A 24,672-nucleotide genomic window follows, 5' to 3' on the forward strand; every position below is an offset into this window, starting at 1 on the left:
CCCCGCCCCGCGGCGGCAGCTGCGGCGGCTGCCGCTCGCGTGCGCGGCGTCACGTGGGGCTGAGCGGCCAATGGCGCAGCGCTTCGTGTAGAAATCGCAGTCGGGGCGCGGGGGAAGCTCTGCGCGAGCGCTGGCGGCGGTGGGGCGGGAGCGGTGCGCGGGGCGCTGAGGGGCAGCGGCCTCTGTGCTGGCGGCGGCGAGCGAGGGCCGAGGTGAGGGGCGGCACGGAAGGGCTGGGGCTGCTGTGGAGGGTCTTGGGGAAGGTGGAGGGATGCTGATGAGGGAAAGCGGACGCGGTGGGGCCGGAGCGGTTAGGAGGTGCTGTGGCGGCTGGGGGAGGGGAGCTGGGGGCGGTGTGGGAAAGGGAGGACACACACGGACTCGGTCTGGTGCCTTTATTTGCCCTTTGGGCTCTCCCTTCTCGCTAGGCCCGTCTGCTGTGGTCTTTTGCAAGCCTGTTCGACTTGGAGGTAGGGCAGCGTCGCTTAGTGTCGCTGGTATCGTTTGTCGAGCTCTGGCTCGGCCTCGCTTTGTGGTACGGCTCTGGCGAGGTTCAGAGGGGTCTGGCAAGGGAGGATGACGCCGGGGAGGCTCTGTTTCGTTTCCTTGATCTCCAGAAGATGCAGGAGCCTTCTAGATTTGCTTTCCGGTCAGTATAGGAAGCCAAGAAAAATACGAGCCCTGGACTTTGACAGACTCCTGTAGTTAGCTGTGAACTAGGAGACTTGCTTACTCATCCAGTTAGTCGTGATATGAGAAGCGTTGGAGGACTTGGTAACTTTCTTACTGCTAATAAATAGCGCGTAAAAATAATCATATGACGTCGTGATCCCACTGGATAGTGCATTGCAATTCCTGCAGTCAGAGCAGTAGTGATGCTGTGGATTTTCTGAGTATGAGACTTCGTGGATATAAGCATTTCTTAAGATCTTTGTTAATTACTTTTAAAGAGGGATGGAATCGGGCATTTGCATTGCAAGATGGACGTAGAGTCTTATTTTCTATGAGTGACAGATTTTATTCCTAGTACATCATCCTTAAGCATCACTTCAGCATGCAGCTATTGATAAATGTTGATAGACTGGTAAAGAACTGATTATCACCTCTATTATATTTTTGATCGTCGTTAGACAGTATACTACTTACACTATAAGCTGTTGTAGTTGAGAACTGTAACAACTTATTCAACAGAGTTAAATAGTTGATCTGTGTTAATAAAATCTCTAACTTTATTCCTAGATGTACCTAAATAAAATGTAGTTCTTTATAATTGTTAGGAAAGACGTTTTGTGGCATGAGCTGAATGTCAAGAAGTATACAGAATTAATGCATTTTGTAATGTGTTTGAAGTAACTACTGTACATAGCCTGGAAAGTGAAACTTATCTGTCCATTTTTGACTGAGAAACCGAGGGAGAAGAGGCATAAGCAGAATAAGTGTGTTTAAGAGACTTGATTTTGAAAGGGGTTGTGAAAGTAATTAGGGGTGGCAGGGCAGCGGTCAGGCATTTAACAGATTAGTTAATGGTAGCAGCAGTTAAGATGCTGACAGCATAATAAAATAAGTGTTTTCAAAAATGTAAATTGAATAATTGATGATAGTGTCAAAATATGACAATATGTCTTTCTGATCATGTTATAAATTTAAAATTCTGTTTATATTGGAGTTCTGTTTGTACTTGATTTTCATTTAAGTTTCATTGAGTTGTTCAAGGGCAGCATTAAATCTACATTATTTTAAAAAATAGTGAAACTTAAGTACTGATTATATTTTTTTTTAAGTATGGTTTAGAAATCTAGTTAAAACTGGGGGAAGTATAGCATAGAACTGTGTTACAGAAAACCTAATGTAAAACTGTAGAAAAAGGAAAACTTCGGTGTAATTCATTATCAAGAATAATAGAAGTTGAGAAGGTTAGGCAGAGCACAAAACTTTGAAGGAGTGACTTGATGTTCTTGGGCTTCAATTAACTTGGATGTTACAAAAGAGGATTTGGCTCTTAATGAAGGGCATAAACTACTCACTTTTTTTTTTTTAGCTTTTCATTGTTCAATAATAGTAGAAGGAAGTTAGCCGTTAGAGAATGCAGCAGGTGATTATACTAGCATGATGCAGGTGTGAGGTAATGAAGTAAAATAAAAACGATATTATGGGTGAGATAAAGACAGGCCTAAGTCTGTATCTGTAAAGCACATAAGGGAATAAAGTTCTGAAAGTGTGGAAGGATATACATGTGTGTAGTTCCTAGTGCCCAGCAAAGTTTCAGGTTTGTGAAGAGGTGCGAGAAAATACGGGTAAAAACCTTGAAAAGGCATGTACTAAAAATATGTCTGTTATCATGCATGAAGAATACCAAAAAGAACTGTCTGTTTGGTATCTAAGTACGCTGACCAAAATACGATTTGTTTCAACTGCTGTTCCTTAACACTTGATACCATGCAGGCTGCTAGCCAAATAAATGCTTAAGAGGGCACGGGTACGTTAATTTTATGAGCTTTTTGCTTTTGCCTCACAACATTTACTTTAGCCCCCTGACTTAACTGTTAGAAATTGGGGTTTTTTTCCCATTTTTGGTGCTTGGGATTTAATTTTCTTTAGAGGATATGGACTTCTGTTAAAGGCTTAATTGTCGTATGTACCTGGTATCCAAAGGTTTTGAAATCTGTGACGAACGTTTGGGCCTCATACTGTCTAAAAGTATTCTAACTAATGGTCCTCAGACTGTAAGGTTAGCTTATTCAGCTTTCAGGAAGGTAATACCATTCATCTCTCCGAGTTGTACGGTATACTCAAATCAGTGTAAGCTGGTCAAGGGGACGCGTTACTTCTGGCATGCTCAGGGCCTTGTCATACATTCTGCTGGTTAGATGACAGCCAGCATTCTGTCTTCGAACATTCATGTTTCTGTACTCTGTGTTTTAAATACATGCACAGGCCTTGGAAAATCATTCAATATTTTCTTCTGGTAGGAAGGGCTCACTTTGTCCTCGGAAAAAAATCATGAGAGATCATGTGGCTATGTTTTTTATGACTTAATTTATGCCACAGCTTTTCCCCTGAGTTCCAGCATCAATTTGTTTCAAGATACAACTTTTTGACAAATACATTGCTGAAAAAAAGGCACAATTTTAATTATTGTTGAAGCTGCTTGTCTTGTGTAGAAGACTCCTTTTTTGAGTTCAGTTTAGATGTTGAGAGCTTCATATGTAAACCTTTATATGCAATGGTACTTATCAGCTGAATTCTTTGATATCAAAGTTATGGTAGGTGTTTTTATAGTACAATCTAATACAAAAGCCCAGCCCATTGTAAAGGAAAATGTGCCCTACTTGACTGAACTCTGTACTCTAAATGAGTGTTTTACTTTTTATCATGTTCATGTTAGGTCAGTTAAATGACCTTGAGAAGCTGAGCATGAGCATGCAAGTCTTGTCTTCCTGCACTCACAGTTGGTTTCTAGGCCAGTTGTGTTTTCAGGCTCTTGTTACTGCACAAGGTAACTAGTCAATTGGTTTTCAGTATTGAGTAGGTGTTTGCAATCTGCACTTAATTTAGAGCTGCTGTGTTTATGGTCCTAGAACTCAAGGATTAGTTTAAAACTATAGTTCAGGTATGCCAGCATGAACTGTTTGACACAGTGATACGTATTGTATATTTAGCGGCTCTGTGGGAGAATGTACAGTTAAGAATAGGTGTAAAACAAAGATGAACATGGAAGTGCGCATGTGATGCGTATGAACTATGAATTTGTGGATTTTTAATTTACATATACTGATTATGAAACTAGGGGAATGGAGTTTGATGTGTGAAACAGTGGGCTTACATGTCTGTCACTGAGTGACTCCTGAAACTTACAGGTCTTCCTCTTCTGGCTTATGGTTGTGTCTATAAGTTGTGGAATGTGAATAACTAGCTCTTCAAGTATATTTTGGTTTTGTTCTAGGAACCAGAGAAATGGCCACTACTCAATCTGTCTTCACATTTGCTCTCTGCATTTTAATGATAACTGAATTAATACTGGCCACAGAGAGCTATTACGATATCTTAGGAGTTCCAAAAAATGCATCGGACCGCCAGATCAAGAAGGCATTTCACAAGCTGGCTATGAAGTACCACCCAGACAAAAATAAGAGTCCTGGTGCAGAAGCGAAATTTAGAGAAATTGCTGAAGGTAATATATGCTAACCTTAGTCTTAATAATTCTATACATGACTTAAACCTGTGAGCAAATGTGATAACTTGTTATACTCCTTTTATGTCTTATTCCGTGAAAACAGATATTATTTTTTTCCTTAATTCTACTTCTGTGCTGTCAAATGTCCAATATTGGTATCTGACTTGTTCTTGTGTCCTTGCACATAGGCCTTTTACACAGTTTATGTATTCCTGCTTCTTAGGCTTTTTGGTTTATGCCTCTTGGCACAAAATACACTTGGCAGTAGGACAGCTTTAGCCCTGGGAGGTTAATTCTTATCTTTTGATCTGTCTAGTAAGATGTAGCTCAGGATTACTAGAGCTTCAGGGGGACCTAACAACAACCTTCCAGTAACTACGGGGAGATTATAAAAAAGACGCGACAGGGTGCTTCAGTGGTTCATGGGGGGAGTACAAGAGACAACAAGTGAAAGAGGTTCAGAGTCATTATAAGGAAAATATTTTTCACCTTGAGGATAGGCTAGTGTTGGAACAGGTGCTTAGAGAGGTTCTGCAGTCTCCAACCTTGGAGATATTCCAGAAGTGAGTGGATAAAGCCCTGTGTAACCTAGTCTGGTAACTGACCCTACTTCTGAGAAGGTTAAAGACCTTCTGAGGTCACTTCCAACTTCTGAATTATCCTGTGAGCCTAGGAATGCACCACTCATAAGTGTTCTATGATAAAACGTAATGATGGAAGCAAATAATCAAACACAGAAGACGACTTGCTGAAAAATAAGGTGCTCCTACTTCTGCTCCCCATATTGTTACAACGTGCATCTATTAGTGTCGTTCTAACTAGGGTAATAATATTTCTGGGTTTTACCTTCTTGTCTGCAGAAGAACTCTTTTGAAAGAAAGGTTGTCATTAATGTAATGAAAGGGAGGGACAGTCTTTTTAGATACTTACTGCAGTTGTTAGCTCCTATTGCAGGAGGAACTGGGAACTCTTTAAGTCAGCATTGAATATATAGAATAATTGCAAGCCTTTGACAGATAAGAAAATGGAAGTGTTTAAAATTCTTAATGTTACCAGAACAGGCATATTATCTGTTTGTACCTTGGAACACTAGTAGCTGTAGTTCTGGATCAAAGGTCGGATGAAAACCTAATTCCATTTCAGGTATGTCCAATCACAAAATATAGGTTTACTATTGAACTTTTGAAAAAATGGTAATTTGGACATAGGAGAAATTAATTCCCTTTATCTCCTTGATATTTATCTTGTGGCTAGTTGTAACTGCAGTGTAGTTGGAACTCACTAGCTGGCTGGCGAGTAGTTTTGAAGACATTTCACTGTGTTTCTTTGACAGGAATGCAGCAGGCAATTAATTTTGTTAGGATGAGTTAGGAGCTCTGCCTTCCTCCTTCAGTCTTTCTGATTGTCATGTATCATTGCTGTTTTCTTTCAAATATAAACACTAATCTTTATTGCTAGTTAAACTATGTTTTATTACTGTGGATATTAAATTTTGAGGATATAATTTGCCCACATAGTATAGCTATTTTTATTATAATAAATAAAAAGTTATTTTGAAACAGCTTATTTTAGTTTGGGGAAAGTTGAACAAATACTGAGCTTGATTAGGCTTGTGTGTTGAATGAATGTTGCTTGAAATTTGTCCTGTTAACGGAGTGGAAGAAAGCTGTTCTTTGTCTTTGTGTATTTTTTTGTTTGTTTTAAATAGGAATGTAAATAAACTTTTGAAACTTTTTTTTTAATGGAAATAGCATATGAAACATTATCAGATGAGAATAAACGAAGAGAATATGATCAGTTTGGCCGTCACGGAGGACAAGGAAATAGTGGAAGCCCATTCCATCAGTCATTTAATTTCAACTTTGATGATCTGTTCAAAGACTTTGACCTCTTTAGTCAAAACTCACGGTCAAAAAAGCACTTTGAAAATCACTTCCGAAGTCATCGGGAAGCTCACAATCGGCAAAGACGTTCTTTCCAAGAGTTCTCCTTTGGAGGTGGACTGTTTGATGATGTGTTTGAAAATATGGAAAAAATGTTTTCGTTTAGTGACTTTGAAAATGCACACCGACATGCGGTGCGAACTGATACCAGGTTTCACGGATCCAGCAAGCACTGTAGGACTGTCACTCAGAGACGAGGAAACATGGTTACTACATATACGGACTGTTCTGGACAATAATGTTTCCTTTTCATCTCTTTTCTTCTTTCAACATCTTCGTAATATTTCTTGGTTTTGTGCTAACATGGAAAAATTCTTCAGACTGTTTGTTCTAAAAAACACTTAACTGCTATAAAGAAATTGTAGATGAAACTAATCTTCAGAATAGAAAGAACAGGCATTTGGGAAGTAAGTGTCTCAGTAACTACCTAGAATGGGAGAGAAATAATCTCATATGACAGAAAAAAATCATATATATTTCTGTTTAGTTAACACTTTCTCTAAAGTTGAACTTCAACACAAGATATATATTTTTAATTTCAGAAATGTAATATAATTTTTTTCATATGCCAATTCAGGACTGTTTGAGTTACTGGTGCATGGATTGCAGCAGAGAAGATACTTTAATTTTCAAGTGCTGCTTTTTTTTATCATGTCTTTCCAAATTTTCACTTGCAGTTTTTACCTGATGGGGACTTACTCTGCAAGTTATCTAATTTACTCAAAATACCAGAAATATGATTTACCTGGGTCTTAGTTACTTTGTCCAGCATTGCAAATGTATTAAAAAAAAAACTTTTTGAAGTTGGAAAATAACGAGAGGGAATATGTTAAGATTGTGCTTCACCTGGGAGTATGATGTAGGAATTGCTTTTACTTCCAAATAGCCAGATTTCATTGGCCTGAAAAGATTTTAGGTTTTGAATAACCCTTGACATATTTAAGGGATGTTCATGTATGTAATTTTGTGTGCATACAAGGTTTTGGGTTTTTTTCTTTCAAGATACAAATACCTCTTTAACAAGGTTTGGAAGAATATAGAAAACACTCTTCGTTTTATGCTTATTATATTACCATGTGTGCAGTGTAGTTTCCATAGCTCAGTTTATTGAACTTAAATACTCCTCTGTGCTCTTGTGAACTTAAGATAAGCTTGCCTACAGATTCCTAGTGTTTCTGGAAGGTTCTAAATAAAATACAGATAGATTGTGTTTAGATTGACAGGCTTATTACCTGTCAGCAGGAATTTTTCAGCATTGTGATTTGAAAGGTAAATTCTTACCATAAACACAAGATAAACCTGAGAATTACAATTGTATTTATCTAATGCCTTGTGGTGCTTACTTTGCTAATCAGGACAGTACTAATGGGTATCAGTTTCAGCACCATGGAAACCCATAACTTGTCTATAAACTGTTTAAAACTAAAAAAACCCCAAACAACAAAAAACCAAACAACAACAACAAAAACACCAAACCAAAACAAAAAACCAACCCACAACAAAACTTCTGAACACTTGAACTGCTGTCAGTCCAAAAGTTTGGGTTTATTTTTTCACTAGTAATACAGGCTTAGTATATTAAATAAGTTCCCCTTAGAGTTTACTGTCACCCACCTATTCCTGTCCCTTTAGAACTGTGAGATAAGAATTTACCTTTCAGATTGATTGGATGAGCAAAACAAGCATTTTAAACAGCAGAGTTGTAAATAGGCTTTGAGTTCTTAAAATCTTTATCAAAAGAGGTTTAATCCTTTGCTTCAAAAATGGATTTTGAAAGCTGCCTATTTGCTAAGTAACTTTAACCTTCCCCTCAAGGGTATATATTATTGCTTGTTCAGTTTTCATTCACTAAATACTTGGAATGGATTGTTGCATTATATTAAGTGCTTTTTCTTTTCCATGTTCTTCTTTATTTATTAATAGACTAATACCTCATATATGGTCTTTATAAAAAGCCAGTAATTTGTGCAAGATTATCGGAATGTGCAATATTCTTATAGTAGGAAAAGTGCTGGAGTGAGTGTGTTTTATTTCCACCCTTTTTCTGTGCAAGTAGAAATTTTTAGTTTCTTCTGTGTAATTAATGTATGATTCAACCAAAAGTTCTAATTCATGTAGATTTCTGCATTTTTTAACATACATCAGTCCTGTGCATCACGTTATCTGCCTGATTAATATCATATGGGCATCCAAGTGAACAAATTCCTGAAGTTCTGAATTACTTTCACAAATACCAATTTTTTTAGAGGGCATTTCTGATGCATTTGAGGAGAATTTTTCATGCTTTATCAGCTTTCAAAAGGTGGTCTTTAGTATGAAATGTAAGAGAGTATTAGCAAATGTGACTTAGGTATGATTGCTGGAACTTAAGAGGTGAGAGGCAACTCTAGAAGGAGGATGCAAAGGTAAAATGTTAATGCCTTTATTAATCTAGTGAGTATTTTCTTATATGTGGAAACAGCAGAATGAGCAGTTCTTAAGCGTGGGAGAAGGAATATTGAAGTTTCTTCTAGAAGCAAACCTTTGACTTCTCCAAAGGTAGTTTTCTCCAGTTACGAACTCGGGTCCATTCCCTAATCTTGAGTTAGAGGAATAACAGCTAAAATGAGCACTGTAAATTGTAGGAAACACAGCCGCCCCCAAGACTTAAGTCTGTTTTGAGTGACTGTATGAGTTCACCATCTTTTAGGCTAAACTTTTAGGTAAAAATTAAGGGTTCTTGGCTGTTTCTAGGTTAGCTTCCCTTCTTTAAGCATGATTCAAACTTTATTCATATAAAGTGTACTTGTTTGCCTTAATTTTTGAAGTTAAAAGTATGAAATGGATAATAAAATGATAGACCTGCTAGTTTTCTAGCTGATAGTACCTTAAAAAGACTTCCGCCTAGTCTATTTTTATCTGCTTCCATATTAGTTCTCTTAATGGCTTGTCACAGGAAGACCAACAAATACTTCCTATTACTCCTGTGGCTTCTCCAAGTGACCTTTCAGCTTGGTTTGGTTGTTGATCCAAGGTCAAATCTTAGGGAGAGCTTGCCATTAGTATTGCAGAGTCTAGTGTATGGCTATCCGTATGATTTTTCTATGATTGGTATGCTTTGAGTAGGCTTCAGGTGAAGAAATTTGGGCAGGCTTTCCTCCGCCAGCAGTCTGCAGTTTCATGGCTATCAGAACAGAAGCTTGCAAAATACGTTGCACTTCTCACTTATTCATAGCTCTTGCACATTCTTCTCCTATTTATAGTGATCGCCTCATGGCAGGCTCGCCAGCGGAAGTCTTGATACAACCTTCTGACATCCCTGACTTCAGAAGCTTAAGTGCCATCTTTGATCTCCTTATCTTGTGAAAAGACCCAGCAAAACCTATTTTTTTGTTGTGTGAGGGTGAAAAATACAATTAATTTTTTAAAGGCATTTATGCATATGTAACTCCAAATGGTTGAGTTTCTGTAACTTTACCAAAATTAGTGGGTTTCTTTCATGTTTGTTTTTCCCATTATGCTTTTGAAACACAGTATCTAGTGGAGATGAAAGTACTGTAAACTTAATTAGGGTACCATTACATTAAACATGTGACAACTGTTTGTGTGTGATGTCTTTTTTTTCTTTTTTTTTTTTCTCTTCAAGATGTAGACAAAGCCAAATTCAAGTGTGTTGTGTGACACTTGTGTTTTATGGAACATTTTGATCACTATATTTTCCCTGAAAGCGCTGATGGGGTTGATAGGGGGGAAAGGAGTGAGGCTGAAAGAAATTGACTTAATTTCACCTGGTTTCATGGGGTTTTTTTAGAGATGTCGGGAATGGGTTGGAGTTTAGGTGTTATGCCTGTGAGTCAAGCGGACAAAAAGCCTGTGCAAAAGGAGAGGCATTTCTGAGAGGCAGTGGGTGTAAGACCTGAAAGCCTCTGCCTTGAACTGCCCTGGCTCTGCCTGCTGTCTGTGCTCTGACTGCCCTGCTGAGATGCAGGAGAGCAGTACAACCAATGTGGATTGGCCTGGGTTGCCACTGAAAAGTGCAGCTTCTGAAGCCAAGGTTTGGATGCTGTTGTGCTGGTGTGAAAGCTGACTCCCAAGACTCTTGCTTTAAAGTTCCTGTTTTCTGGGTCTGATCCTTAGAAGGTGGAGGGTATAAAAATGTTGGGGTTCTGTATGTCTCATTGGGCCATTTCTCATTAGAACAGTCTTCTCTGGGACCTAAGCAAATCTGCCATTTTAACCATGCAAAGCTACTTTCTCCAACAAGTTTAGTCCTCAAAATGTGGAAGATCTGTATTATACTTTTATGCTGAGGTGTGTAGCGTTTTTTCTAAATATTTGTAAAATGAAAACTTACATCAGAAGTACCTGTCGGCGTTGAAACAGAGGCCTTGTGCAGAGTACCTTGACTGTGCTGTGTATGGGGCTCATCTCATAATAAATGCTGTTGAGAGGATCATTTTGCGCTGGTGTCTGATGTGGTTGAGCCTGATGGGTCTGCCCTTGGGTAGCGAGTGATTCATACAGCCCTGCTGCTACCTTTGGTATGTGGGCACCTGTTTCTTTAGGGACTGGACAGAGACCAGCTGCGTAGAGGCTACTTAGCAGTTGTGGTATCAATTGACTTGTCAGTCTCTCCTAGCATGAGTCTGAACCAATTGTAGGTTAAGGCTGTAATTCATCCTTGATTTCAGTTTGTTAAAAAAACCCCAAACCAAGCAAAATGCAAAAAGCCTTTGAAGTGATGTACTCCAAAGCTCAGGCACAGTGGAAACCAACATTTTACGTGGGGCATGTTACCTACGGAGCAGTGGCGTTAGATTCAATAGCATTTAATTTAAGAACAATGGTAACACTGAAACGAACGTTACTGCTTATGTCATTCCTGCTGTAGTTGCAGTTGCACCAAAAGGTGCTACAGAGGAGTTCCAGTTGGTAGGGATGACTGCAGTGTTCTGTGAAGGCTTTGAGACACTAGCTGGAGATGGTGGGACATGTTTTCCAAGCAGTTGTTCTAGGACAGTCCAAGGAATGAATGTACGCCTGGTATCAATTTTTATGTATATATATATTCACTTTTTTTTTTGGGGGGGGAGGGCTTTTATTTATTTCTTTTGACTTGTGTTGTGAGTCAGTTGAGAGTTGTGTGTTTCTCAAGGGTGGCAATAACTGATGAAGTTCTTAAAGGTATCCATGAGGTGCCTGACCCATCTTTGCTCAGCCTGACACCCGTTCTCCAGCCACAGGCAGGGGTGCTGGCAGTAACCTCGATCAGTGGTGCCAGTGTCTGGCAGCTGTGGGAGTGCAAGCCTGACCTCAGAGCTATCTACTCCACTGAGGATGCATAGGGTGTTGCTGTTGTGTGGGTCTGATGCTTGGGCTTTGCAAATACTGCCCCGGGCTCTTTTGACTTGCAGGTGCAAGTGAGACTGAGCTGATGAATGTTTGGGGAAATGGATCATCTTGTGTTGAGGTTTTTTTTGATTGCATGGGGTACTTTGACAAGGAAACCAGAGTGGACAGAGGGGAATGAGGAAATCAGTAAACCAGTACTGTCTGAGTTAAGGTAGAGAGGACCTCTGTCAGTAGCTCATTTCATGAACATCTTGTGGGGCTGTAATGTCCCAAGTCCTACGGTGAAGAATTGTGGCTAGCATACATCTGGGAGCCAGGAGCACAAGCAGAGACAGTTACGGGCTGGATGCAGAGGAACTGGATGAAATAATGTTTGCAATGATTGCTTTGGTGTTACGGTTCACCCAGCTCCTTATGCCTCACAGCACTCCTCACTGCATGAGGATGGCAACCTCTACCCGGGGGCTTCTCCAGGAAGTAGTCAGGATGAAAATAATTGTTCCTGTTTCAGGACCTAGATGAAGTATTTATGTGGCCCTCTGTTCTCCAGGTATGGCTGCCTGACTAGGGAGTGTGTGGTGGTGGTGGGGAATTGGCTTGGCTCCAAAGAAAGATCAGGAATTGTGGAAGATCTAGGTGATATAAGCACTCGTCCTGTAGCTTGGTTTCCAAAACATGGATCTCCTGTGATGCGAAATGGAAGTTGGTTTTAATAACATGAACTGTGGGGCAGACAGTACATGTAGCTGTGAGTCCTGGAGTAACTTCAGGGATGCTGCAGATGTACTGTAATATAGATGAGCTGCAGGATGGTGTCCACAGCCTGATCTGGGTGTGGAGGTAAGGGTGTTGTTTCAGAGTCCAGAACATCTACTCTTCAGTGTGGATGGGGTCAACCTGCTCTAGAAGCACAGTATGTTGAGTAGTCCACATCAGCTGACCCTGGTGCTATACTTGTGTTGCTGTCTTCTGAAACTAGTTTCCAGTTTTAAGTTGAACCCTCTTGTTAGACCCTGTGTTACTAGAATTTTATCTAGATGTGAGAGAAGACATTTTAGATGGTTAGCTGTTGATGATACTGCCTTCATCTCCTGCTGGCATGGAAGTGAATATGCTAAATGTGAAATAGGAAAGATGAAGTGAGCCTTGTCTGAAGGGTCCCACTTGACTTTAATCCACTTCACTTTAGCACCTGGCACTTACAAGATCTTTTTAGCCTTGAATGTGCAGGATTTTGGGTAGTGATCTAATGAAAATTTGTGTATTATGCCCACAGGGCAGGAGTAACATACCTTTCTCTTCTGCCGTGCAACAATAGGCACTTCAGAGAACTCAAATTATAAAGCAGAGCTGAAATGGCTGTCATGGGGCAGTGTTCACCAGACTCCACCTGGCTGAATAGGGGAACCCACTGAAATGCCACGATGGTAATGCTGAGCATGCAGAGCTCCAGCTGAGGAAGAAAATTACTCTCTGTTCTGCCCAAATTCCTTAATGAATACGAACAATGATTTTGATTCAGGCTTTGTGATTTAACATGTACATTGGTGACATGAAAGTTGTTTTAATAGGGGTCTTTGGCCTGTCAAGCAGCTAACCCATGCTGGGGTTGATGGTTCTGCTACCTCTTGGTCGCTCAGACTTGGAGACAGGTGGGGAGGCGGGGCAGATGGAGTGCTCCATGTGTTGCCGAGATCAGCATGCAGATGTTATCACTTGTGTACAAATAAGTGAAATAAGTACCTGTGTAGGTGGAGCATAGCTTGCTTCTGCTAGGAGCTGAATGCAGAGCTTGTGGCTTGTTGGTAGAAGTGTTATTAAAATCAAGAAACACATTGTCTCCTCTTCTTATACCCCTCTCCACCTGTGTTTTTTCTCCTTTTGATGATACTCTGTTCCAGTCCTTCTAGTTTTCCCATTTGGCAATGACTATAGTTATTATACTTCTACTTGCTTTGCAAGTCTCTGTCAGTTCATTTTAGTCTGTGCATACAAAAAACATTTTGCAACCCAACGACTTTTTTTCAAATGGTAAAATCCTTTTCAGCAATCTAATTTCCTCCAGCCTGTCTTTCTCCATATCCTGTTAAGTTAGCGAAGTACACAGCATGGAGTTTTGTACTGGTTTTCTCCTTTTATTCTGTCTGTGGGAGGACAAATGATAACCAATCTCACATAAAGCGGGACAGGTGCTGACAGATGAGATCTTACTGAAAATCTGCTGATATAAATTTAACGTACAAATGTTTTAAAAAAAAAAAAAATTGACCTGGCAGAGTGAATTTACTTTTGATCAGCCTGTTGCATGATAACCTTGAAGGTTAAAAATAAAAACAAATCTCCAACCTTGCTCCAAACCAAAACAAAAACACCTACTTTGGTGAGCCTGTAGACTACTAACTTGAGCAGGCTAACTGTTTTCTCTTACAAGATTTCTTCTGTGTTGATGGAAACAACTTTTAACACATGATAAATAACCAAGGATCTGTAAGAGATGCTGGAAGGAGGTGGCTGGAGCACTTAGACCTTCACAGGTAGTTTTACACTTGCTTAAAAACAAGGATTTATTTCAGCTTATGGGCACCTGACAAAAGCAACATATGGCACTTCGTGAAGTTATCCCCTTGTCAGCTGAGTTTTATTAACTTTTTCTAAGTCCTGTTTTATGTCTGCCCACGTCCAAGGTATTTGGATCAACTTACGTGTCCTTCACTGGCTATGAGAATGCAAGTAGTTAACTGTGAGTTATTGCTGCTTAGGCCCACAGTAACTTATTAGATGTGTTTGAACCCTGACCTGATTTACCCATGGTTACATAAATAATCTGAGATAGAGCCATGAAGAGAGGCCAGGTTTCTTGGCTTCTGATATTGTACCCTTATAATGAAGTTATTTTGACTCGGTCAATTCCTGCCTCCTGAATCAGTGTCAAATTAACATGCTGCATCAGGTAATGGTTTTGGCTGTTACAAAACATGTTCTGTGTATGCAGAACTTCTATCAAAACATCTTTCTTCTGTTGTGATGAAGGTGGATCAGGAACTACCTCTGTTTTATGTTGATAGTAGTGTATTTTTTCACATATGAATCTTTAATGAAGAAGATAAACGTGGTTATTTTCACATCTGTGGATTAAAAAGGATGCTGATGAAAAAAATGCAAATTCAACAAGACGATATGTTTGAAAAAGGGTGGATTGTGCCATAAATAACGAGTAGGTGTGGAGAGTGGGCTGTTTGGCACAGAGCATCACAGCTGCCCAGTAATTGGTCGTGATGTGCCAAGGGGAGTGCATTTGAGAGAGGGAATATGGCTGCATTATTGCATTTACATGCTGCAGGAATCATGTGGATATACATCATTTATGCCTGTATGTGCCATTTCCAGTAGGTGGCTGACTGTCACTTCACACTGACTTAAGTACTATAAAATAACAGCTGTCACACCTCATGAGAACCACAGTCTATTGTAACAATATCATAAATCTGTTTATTTGCTGTCCATAAAGCCTAAGGACCACAGAAACGTACTCTATGAAATAAACAACAAGCCATCCTTTAGTGCGTTTTTGTAAGCCATACAATTCTTTTCAAGGCAAATAAATATACAAATTAGGCTCAGAAAATGTATTCATCACCTAACATATTTTAGAAATAGAGACTTGTTTCCTCTGAACATGCTTGAAGGTTTTACTCCATTTCAAATCTCAAAAAACAGCAAGCAAACATGTACCCAAAATGCTGCCTGGGAGATTATTTTGCCTCAGAAAGATGGTTGTTTTGGTTTGGTTTTTTTTGTTTGTTTTTGTTTTCAGAAATCAATTGACATGCTGTTCTTTCTGTAGACATTATGTTTCTTCTTGCCGGAACCGTTACAAAGAACTGTTGTAAAAGGGGAAAAAAATAGTCCTCAAAATTTTGTTGCAGTAAAAATATGAAAGAACAGCTATAAGAGTGATATCTTCACAATTATTTCTTGTAGAAGTAAATTAGCAGTATCAGTGACTATTGTAACTTCCTGTGGAATAGTGCTGTCCTAGGGAACAAAACCTTCATAGTTGCTCAACTGAGCTGTAGAGCTGTATGAAGTGGAAGTGGACATAAACCAATACTAAAAACTTGAAAGAAGAAAAGAACAAGATTTGCCATTTAAGGCAGATACAATTGTGGAAAAATTATTTGAGGTATTTTCCTGTGCAGGGTTCTCAAGTGTGGCTTTCGTAACACACTGAAGCAAAACATTAGTGATACTGCGTCAGATTTATCTTGTATTTATTATATGGCAAGTAATTCTGATGCTTCACTACTTATGAGTGTTTTTGAGAAACTTTTGAGCAGCTTGGATGATTGAACAATTAGTGGCAAATGGAATTCAAAGCAGATGAATGTGAAGTGATGGTCAAGGGGTAAAATGAAAAATATTAGGCCTAGATGTGACCGTTACCATTGACAAGACCTTGTAGCTGTAGGGAACAGGTCCAGGAAAACATCAGCTCTGTGCTTAGGGGCAATAACCAAAGCAAACCACATTTTAGGAAGGAGTAAACAACAAAGAGAACATTGTTACGCCACCTTATAAATCCATGGTTTACCTGTCCCTTGACTACTGTGGGCAGCTCTGACCCCCTTACTTTCAAGATACCGTATTAGAACTGGAAGGGATTTGGAAAATGACAGCAAGGATAATGAGATGGAAGGGTTTGCACAGGAGGATTCACTAGAGCAGATTAGCATTCTTCAGCCTTGAGAAGTGGCAGGGGGTATGCAGACACCTGCAGTCGTCAGTAGTAATGAGATAATGGGTAGGGGTTGACTGTTCACTGTCTTTTGGGCTACAAGGACCATTCAGTTCCAGGAAAATAAGCAGTTTGTCATGCAAGAGATGGTAGACTTATAGAATGTGCAAAAAAATAGGGTGCTGACAAGACTATGAGACAGATTCAAGGTGAAACGGAACAAATCTTGGAAGAGTTTTCTGTTGGGGTTTAATAAACAGATAAATCTCTTCAAGCTCAGGAATTCCCTGAGCAGAAAATATTTGGAGCTGTGGGGGGAGCAGAAGGGAAAACCACCAGATGTGCTTACCCTGTGCTAATCTTCCTAGGTGTTCATGTACTGGAACGGTTGGAGACAAGAGTACTAGATTTGAGATAGTGCAGACATTCTGATGTTTTAAGACTCTTACAATCCCATACTATATTTAAGTTTGTTAATCATTCTGTTGCTTTTTGTGATCGCCCTCTAGCTGGTTGGTATGTCTTCTAGCAAGTGTGGTCTTGCTGGTGCATTCCTGCTCAGCTCGGTGTAATGTTCTCTGTGCAGATACAGTTCTGTCTCCTGTTACTCCTGATTTTTTCTGTACTGTGGTTTTTCAGGACAAATTCTGACTGCATGCTTAGTGTTATTCATTAATGTTGTTAATGTTCTTTATTAGAACAAAGAACTTCAGTTGTTCTCTTGTTCACCCATGTTAGTAATTTCTTACAAGCTAGACTACTGTGCCTGCTCTTCTGAGAGCTAGATTGTAAAATAAATGGATAACTGGAAGTGATACAATCTGAATTATACAGATCAGAATTAAAGAGAGAATTAAGTAATTAGATCAAGAGAAAAGAAAGGCAGATATATTTAAAGGAACAGTATAAGAAATTGAGTCTTATTTGCATTCCACATCTTTTTTTTACAGTTTGCTATGAAAATATATATGCAGGAGTATAGAAAATCCAGAACAGAGATTTGTTACATATCATGCGCCGATTTGACACCCAGGTCCTAGCTTGTGAAGTCAGACTGTCATGGAGAAGGTTTGGTCAGTGGACTATTACTTACGTAGAACAAGTTCAGCTAGTTTGGAGAGGCCAGCAGTTAGGATGGACTGCAGCTTCCTCAGTTAGTAAGTAGTAAGATATTTTCAGAAGTCTTTACCGTGTGTATCTCTTAGAATTACATGCATATTGTATTCTCCCTGAAAAGCCAAACACATGGATAAAAATGCTTCTCAGAAAAGATACCTTGGGTTCCGATCTACTTTTGTAAATGATCTTCTCTTCTACTTGGTTAGTTTTATAAAGACTGGGGACTGATTGCTCAGGGACACCTGAGATCGTCCCCTCTTTTTTTCTTGCTCTTACACGAACTCATACACAAACATGGATACACACTCAGAGTATCTTGTGCTGCTGTTACTGTGCAACAGTGTGCTCTCCCGAGTCTGTACCTCTGTGACACCGAACTGTAAGCACAGATACAGCCATACATAGCTGTGAGATACGGGGAGCACAGTCATATCAAAGGGTGTCCTGTCCTCCTTGCCATCCAGAATTAGTGTTTGTTTTGAGAGCAGCAAAGCAAGAGTGAACTGAGTTCCCAGAGTCACAGATATGTCCTAACCTAAGAATGGTGGAACAGAGGTGGAGAAATCCCAGCTCCCAGTGCAATAATGCTGTGTCAGGAAGGATTTCTGACAATAGATTTTTTTCCCCCCCTCAAGGTTCAGTTATTTATCACAAGCTGCAGTTGTAAGAAGTTAATCCTCTAGGCACAGAAGGGGAGTCAATGTTTACCAGCCCTGTAGCTAATGATATACTGGAAGGGCTTAGAATGTTTTTACTCAGACAGAACAGCACAGTGACACAGTAAAGACCTGGAAAACAGACAGCAAACTTTGCTTTAGATATGCAGTCAGCTCCAAGGGAGAGATTCTTGGCTCTAAGGAAGAGACTCTTTGGAAGTTCATTTGGCATTGCTATTGCTTGCTCTTTACCGCCTTTTAAAAAGACTCAACCTGTCATCATGTGGACTATGGGAGGAAAATAATCAACACTGGCTCTTGGAGGGGTTCCCTAGTAGGGATTAGGAAGGTGGCTGGAAAGAGTTTGAGTAAACAGTCTCTGCGTGCTGGGTGTAGGTAAGTAACCTTTTCAACTCTACTTGTCCTTGAGCCTGGAGCTATTTGTGTGATTGAGCAAGAGAGATGACTGAGAAACAAACTAGGCAAGGATCCAGTTGTTTGTGGTCACTGCCAGTTCTTCTGGTTACTCAGAACAAGACTGGTAGGATTTAAGAAAAGCCCTGCAAGGTTGGTCATAGGGGTGGGTGTTCAGAAACTCTTCAGTCACAGCGAAGAAATGAGTGGTGGCTGCCTTGACTTGGTTTAGTTTAACAGACAGTGGAAGCTTTTCATGAAAAGACTGCTATGATCTAGTTTTTCTTTCCTTGGGCAAGGGGTACATGATTATTCAATTCCATGTGCCAGAGGATTTAAATGCAATGAATGACTTATATGAGAGTTTGGGCAGTTCAGGGCCTTTTCTCAGGGGCATTGTAAATTGGTCGGAGTTACTTCCATGTAAAGTATGGTGGAGAACTCTCAGGTCATTGCAGGCTGATGGGGCCAGAAAATTTGTGAGTCACAGGGAGCAAGGCTGGGAACTGATAAATTAGCTGAATATCATAGTCAGTTCCTGTCTCCTCAACAGGAGTGTGTATCTTTGTAACACTGTAATTGTCTGGAAAGACAGGTAGGTGATTACAAGTACCTCTTAACAGCAAGGTTTTAGGAAAATATATCGGTTAAAGAAGATGTAAAATGGAGATGAGGGTAGCAGTAAATGAGATGAGGAGGGGCTACAGCCTGACATCACATCCCCACTGAATACAAACTGTCCAGGAAGGAAGGAGCCTGTGTTCTGCCTGCACTTGCTGGTAGCTCTCAGATTAATAGTTAAACCACCTCCTTGGCACCATACTTCTGTCTTTGAATGGTAAGGATAGTAATTTTGTCTCCTTTCTGATTGTCTTTTAGTGGAAAAAGAAGCATGCTTTTGAGGCAGCACAGTTCATGTGGGATCCACCTAAACAGCAGTGGGGGCAGGAGGCCCTGTCTCAGGGCAGGTTTGGTCCCTTAGCACTGGGACCAAGTTGCTGGACTTGCAGAACGTCTCCTTAGCAGAGGAGACCGCTCTCAGGTGCCCTCATCTGGCTGTTTAAGGTATGAAGATGTCCTTCAGCATCTTCTTCAAAGAGCCAGCAAAACCAGCCAAGTCCAGCCTGAATGCTTTCCTTGACAATGGAGCCTGAGCATGGTAGGTGGTGTATGTGGGTGTAGAGCTGGCTAGGAAGAGATAGGAAAAAGTCTCAGAGACTTGGAGAAAATCTGAATTATCTCTTTTAAATAATTCTGTGTGAGATGAAAAGACAGATTGTTTAATTCGTAGTTTTATTATAAACTAATGCTTTTCCTAAGGGAGGTAATTTCCTTCTATAAAAATTAATAGCTTTCCTTAGCACTTCAACAATGAAAGGAGAATTATCCTCAGTACTTCCGGATTTGCACTCCGGACTAATGAGAGATTAAACCTAGATTCTCAGTGTATTTTCACACATAACTTTGTGTGCTCCTGGTAGCTTGCCAGGCCTGTTTGGTTTAGAAGGACCATTTGAATGCATTGAATTGTTTGCTAAGGTTGTAACCTAGGAAGCGATCCAAAACAAGGAGCTGGTCCAAACACTCCTGAACTTCCTGGCAAGACTAACTTCAAAACTTTATGGAATCAAGGGTATGGCCTGGCAGCCGATGGAATTAGCAACAGAGCATTCAGCAGCAAACTCTTCAAACATCTCAGGCACAGCTTTACTGCCAACTCTTTTTTATCAACTTCAGAGCTGCAATACTTTCAAAAGAGAATGGACCATACATGGATTTAAAATGCTGAAAGGTAACACTGAAAAAATTGATTTCTTCCCAATCCCTCACTGCAGCTTCACACACAGAGAGAACATACAGTGCATCTGCACAGGCTTCAGCAGCACGCTCAGAATATAAAGACCCCCAGCCTGAACTGTGCCAGCGCTGCCTTGAGTGTAGTCCAAGGAGGTGGGTTAGAAATGGGGTTGTCCTGTTTTTCTGCTCCTGATTTCTGGAGATCAGCCAGACCTTGGCATACTTGAAAGCAATTAGGGAAAACAAAACAAAACAAAAAGCAGGTCAATGTAACATTGCTGAGAGCCTGGCACAGACCATTTATCATCTGAATTAACCTTTCACACCTTGCCCTACTGAGATGACATCATTTTTTCTCTTCTTTGTGAGGAGAACCTGGGAACAAATGATTGCTGAGGCCACGCCAAAAACAGAGAAGGGGAAACAAGAACATATTCCTGGAGGGCAAGGTAAGAGTCAAGCTAGGGCATCCTGTCTCTGAAAGACTCTGAAAGCACTGCTACAGTGAGGAATAAATCTGGCATGCCTTCGGGTACTGATAGCCAACTCTGCCTGCATTTTGTTCTTTTCTGTCCATGGTGGCTAAAATCAACACCGCATAAGAAAGGTAATGAACCAGGAGCTTAACTAATTACTGAGCCTTTGCTGGTGAAGCCGCATTACTTTGTCTAACCCCACACTCTCTGTAGTGGCATTCTGCTGCTGCCAGGTCTGAAAAATGTGAAGTGCCAGAAGCGCTCTTCTCTTACATTAGCAAAGAGGAGGTTATTGATGCAGCTGGATTAAACTGGAGGAGGAAAGGGAGAGGGAGGTGGGTGAGACTCTGCTTTCGTGTCTCCAGACACAGTTACATCGGCAGAAGAGTATCAGCTTTCAAAGGGAAAGATGAAGAGTGAAGGGGGATAAGAATTAAAACACACAGCATTTTCTGAGGAGATTTTTAAATTAAAAATACCACATATTTGTTACAGATGGAATGGGCGTTTTTAGGTCTCATATAGGGTGTTTCAATGTAGTTATCCAGTTACTAATTGTGCAATTTAAAATCAGGACTTAATGAATTTGATGCTTTGCAGAAAGTCTGAAAAACTGAAACTGCAGGAAAACAGCATTTTAACGTTTCACCACTGGATGGAGACAGCACTCTAAAACTTGTGAGTAATTACTAATGGGACTGTAACAAAATTCCTTGTGATAAAGAGATTGAATAGATTAGTAGACACTGCAGCAACAAACAGTGGAACACCAGCTAGATTTATGGCAGAAAATGTGTTGAAGGAACATCTTTTAGATTTGTGCTTGACCTGTTTTTATGGTGAGAAATGAAGACATTTAGTTTAAAAAGATGAATTCCATTTCTGGCTTCGCACAAAGCTACGATGACGCGGACCAGTAAGAAACAAGGGAAGGTAAAGTGAATCTTTCTGGGGTCCTCTTTATCTTTTCCCAGGTCACAGTGTTATTTTTCCTGATAGGAAGATCCTTCAGCTTTGCGGGTCTGGCCTTAAGGGCTGGCTGCTGTTGGTGGCAGCTGAGCTTGCCCCAGCCATGGTTGTAGTGGATGTCTTGTTTGCAGTGGAGATGCTTCCCTCACTCAGGGACAGCAGGGAGGCAGTCACCGGGTGGGAAGCAGCAGCAGAAGCAATTCCCACCAGCCTGCAGGTTGGTAGGAAATCTTCAGAAATCATTGCAGTTCAGGGGTGAGCGTACAGGTGGGGGAGTGCCTGCCCTGTTAGGTTTAATTTCTTTCCTTGTGTATGTTACAGCATTTTTACACATTTTGTTCCTTCTTTGTGTGTGTGCGCGCGTGTGTGTGTGCACGAGTGCATGAGAGAGAGGGAAGGAGGGAAGGCCTGTGGTGGTTTTTAGCCCAGTCTCATATAATCACGCTGTGCTTTTCTGTTTGCCAGCAATAACTTTTGAATTTGTTGGATGAATGAAAGATGAATTAAATGAACCAGAAGATAATTATATTCTTATAAATCCTGTGGAAATAGCCAGCCAGACAGACTGGAGACTGTTGAAGTGCCCTGACTGAAGGAAAGGCTGAAGTGTGAGCTCATATATTAGAGGACCCACCCTGGAGAGGGCTCTTGTAAGTGCCCCTTCCCTGGGAGAAGCTTTAATCAGAGTTTGCAATCAACCACAAGATGAAAATCCATAGGCAACCAGAATTCATCCGTTCAATAAGCACTAGAACTTTTCCTTAAAAGCAACAAACAGAAGAGCTGACCTACTCCATTACCATCTCTCCTCTGCCTCCAGGTCACAAAGTCTGTACAGAGTTTAAAAGCTGAGAATTTTCACAAATAAAAGCAGCAACAAAGAAAATAACCTCCACTGAGGCTGATTTGTCATATGTCTGCTTGTTATATTCAGGAGATGTATTTTCAGACAGCTCTGACAGTGCATAGTGGTTAGTGAAGTCTTTGGGGAAAGGGCATGGGGAAGGGGGGTTGAACATAAGAGTGTGTGACAGCTGCTCACGTATGCCTGTCACTTTTGTTCCCCAAATACAATATCTGTTGGAACAATTATATGCTGATTTACATGAAAATGTCTTAGTTTTCTCTGAAATCAAGGTTTCAAGTGTAATTCCTTTGCCTGCAGCCAAGTGTGATGTAGTTCTTTAAGAATAGATCCTTAAAAGGTATTTAGGTGACTTACTCCTGGGTGAAGTTCTCTGCCTAACTTCACCACCCAGGATCCCCAGGGAGACACCTGGTGCTGACATAAGAAAGCTGGTCAGGTTGATGAGCAGAGTCCTACACTGCTACAGAGAAAGGTACCATGTTTAGGCATGAGGGGGAGCTGACCTTCTGCAAGTAGGATTTGTTTGCAGTGACAGAGAGATGTTTGCAAGCATGTGCCTTCTTATTTACTTATTAGACTGTTCAGCTATTGGATATGTTCCCACCTCATCTGTTATTCATCTGGTATGCTGTTTGCAGAAAGAGGTGAATACAGAAAGTTTTGAAAACTAGCTTTCCCTCACTATATTGTGGAGTACTGTGACTTGCAGAAGGCTTAGATTAAAGGGAACCAGGCTCAGGTTTCCTGCCCACCATATTTTTTGCTGTTTTTGAGAAAAGCCCTGATGTGGGAGCTGGTCAGGGAGGGGATATGCTGTTATATCGCCATTCAGTGTGAAATTACAGACTATGGCTTTTGTCAGGGGTAATAGACTTTGCTTCAGAGGAGAAGCCCTCTGAGGAAAGAAATGTGTCAAAAGCCAAACACTGCTCTAGGTGCTCGGTATGGCAGCAGGAAGATTTAGTAGACGGAATTAAAAGGCTAGATTTAGACATGAGAAATGGAAGGAGAGGCAAACCAGGAACATCAGGAGTATGTACTTATAGTGATGATGAGCATAGATAGGCTGTAAATGCATTAGGAAGATTATTTATGTGATTGGTAGAGGTAATACCAAAGGCAGGGCTCTGAGCAGTGAAAGGCAGCACAGGCTCAGCTCTTGATGGTGGTGAGACATGATCTGCAAAATAGTGTAGGAGCTTGCAGGTGATTATCTGTGACAATTGGCGTATATCTAAATGTTCAACATACCTTATTTTCCTGATCCCTCTTTCCTGCTCCCATATTGCCTCTGTAGCTTTTTTTAATGGGTATGTATGATGAACACTCTATCGGTCTCCTCTTCAACTTTGCTTCATGCAGCAACCTACAGCTCCACAGACACCATGTAGGGTGCCACATAGTCAAACATACTGGTTCTGCTCTGTGGGCTTCCAGGTGATTGTGGGACAGTGTCCTCGCATCTCTCTGAGTGTGCATTCTGCCATCACTCCCCAAGTGCCAAAGGCAGAGCTGAATATTCTCAGTTCTCTGCTGTTAGATGTCCCTTCATGCCAGGCAAGCATCACAAACCTCCATTGACATCTGGCTTTGCAACTGCTTAGCCAGGGCCAGGTAATACTCTGGGCTAACCGATCCATGTACAGGAGAGCAGGTACTTACGTGCAGGTATGGTTTCTTTGCTGATCTATCCCTGTGCTGTAGCACTGGTACAAGTGCCAAATAGACTTATGAAAATTTCCTTCCTCATAAGGAAGATCAGAGACCTTGTCTATAAAACAGTGGTAACTTGCCATTCACTGCTCTTTGTCCTGATGCAGAAATGCTGGCAAATGCACAAGGAATTTGTCACTAGCATCATAATCTCCTAACTGTAACGTGGGATTCTAAATCAATCATATCTGGTTCCCCCTCAGCTTTTGCTTCCTTCAGCCTGGCCCAGATCCATCAAGTGTGAAAAGCTTCCCTGTCTCACCAAATGACCACTCTGCATGATTAATCCTCAGGCCACAGCCATGAAGTGATCTGTCAGACCCATGGTTGTCCCGCACCTTCCGAACAGTCTCAACCAGGCAGCATGCCAGACTGATTAAGAAGTTTGCTTCGGCAAACAGAAAAATACCTGATTTTTGTGCTAGAGGGGAAAGAAAAAAGAAAAATATTTCACACGGAAAGCTAACCACAGGTTTT

General features: G+C 40.7%; 1 protein-coding gene and 1 long non-coding RNA gene across 4 annotated transcripts; both read left to right on the top strand.

The window, feature by feature from the left end:
* Window positions 1–60: 60 nt before the first annotated feature.
* On the top strand, window positions 61–9,697 carry DNAJB9 (DnaJ heat shock protein family (Hsp40) member B9). Of its 2 annotated transcripts, none has more exons than XM_056340997.1 (3): window positions 61–212; window positions 3,944–4,171; window positions 5,926–9,697. In XM_056340997.1, exons 2-3 carry the CDS (start codon window positions 3,955–3,957, stop codon window positions 6,354–6,356), a joined length of 648 nt encoding a protein of 215 aa, XP_056196972.1. In that variant the 5' UTR covers window positions 61–212; window positions 3,944–3,954; the 3' UTR covers window positions 6,357–9,697. The 2 variants fall into 2 exon arrangements, with proteins under 2 accessions (XP_056196972.1, XP_056196973.1); XM_056340998.1 differs by lacking the exon at window positions 61–212 and adding an exon at window positions 391–470.
* A 1,565-nt stretch (window positions 9,698–11,262) lies between these two features.
* LOC130150735 (uncharacterized) lies at window positions 11,263–22,503 on the top strand. 2 transcript variants are annotated; one of them, XR_008822347.1, is made up of 4 exons: window positions 11,263–18,354; window positions 19,252–20,618; window positions 21,246–21,323; window positions 22,080–22,503. It is a non-coding gene; the product is annotated as an uncharacterized LOC130150735 (long non-coding RNA). The 2 variants fall into 2 exon arrangements; XR_008822346.1 differs by having other exon boundaries at window positions 11,263–20,618.
* Window positions 22,504–24,672: the final 2,169 nt, after the last annotated feature.

This window comes from Falco biarmicus, chromosome 5 (genome assembly GCF_023638135.1).
Source record: "Falco biarmicus isolate bFalBia1 chromosome 5, bFalBia1.pri, whole genome shotgun sequence".
Classification (NCBI taxonomy): domain Eukaryota; kingdom Metazoa; phylum Chordata; class Aves; order Falconiformes; family Falconidae; genus Falco; species Falco biarmicus.

Bases quoted from the DNA above. Each gene is read 5' to 3' on its own strand.
- DNAJB9 (XM_056340997.1), top strand. From the start codon at position 3,955: ATGGCCACTACTCAATCTGTCTTCACATTTGCTCTCTGCATTTTAATG. The intron at 4,172-5,925 runs GTAATATATGCT...TAATGGAAATAG, and splicing joins ATTTAGAGAAATTGCTGAAG to CATATGAAACATTATCAGAT.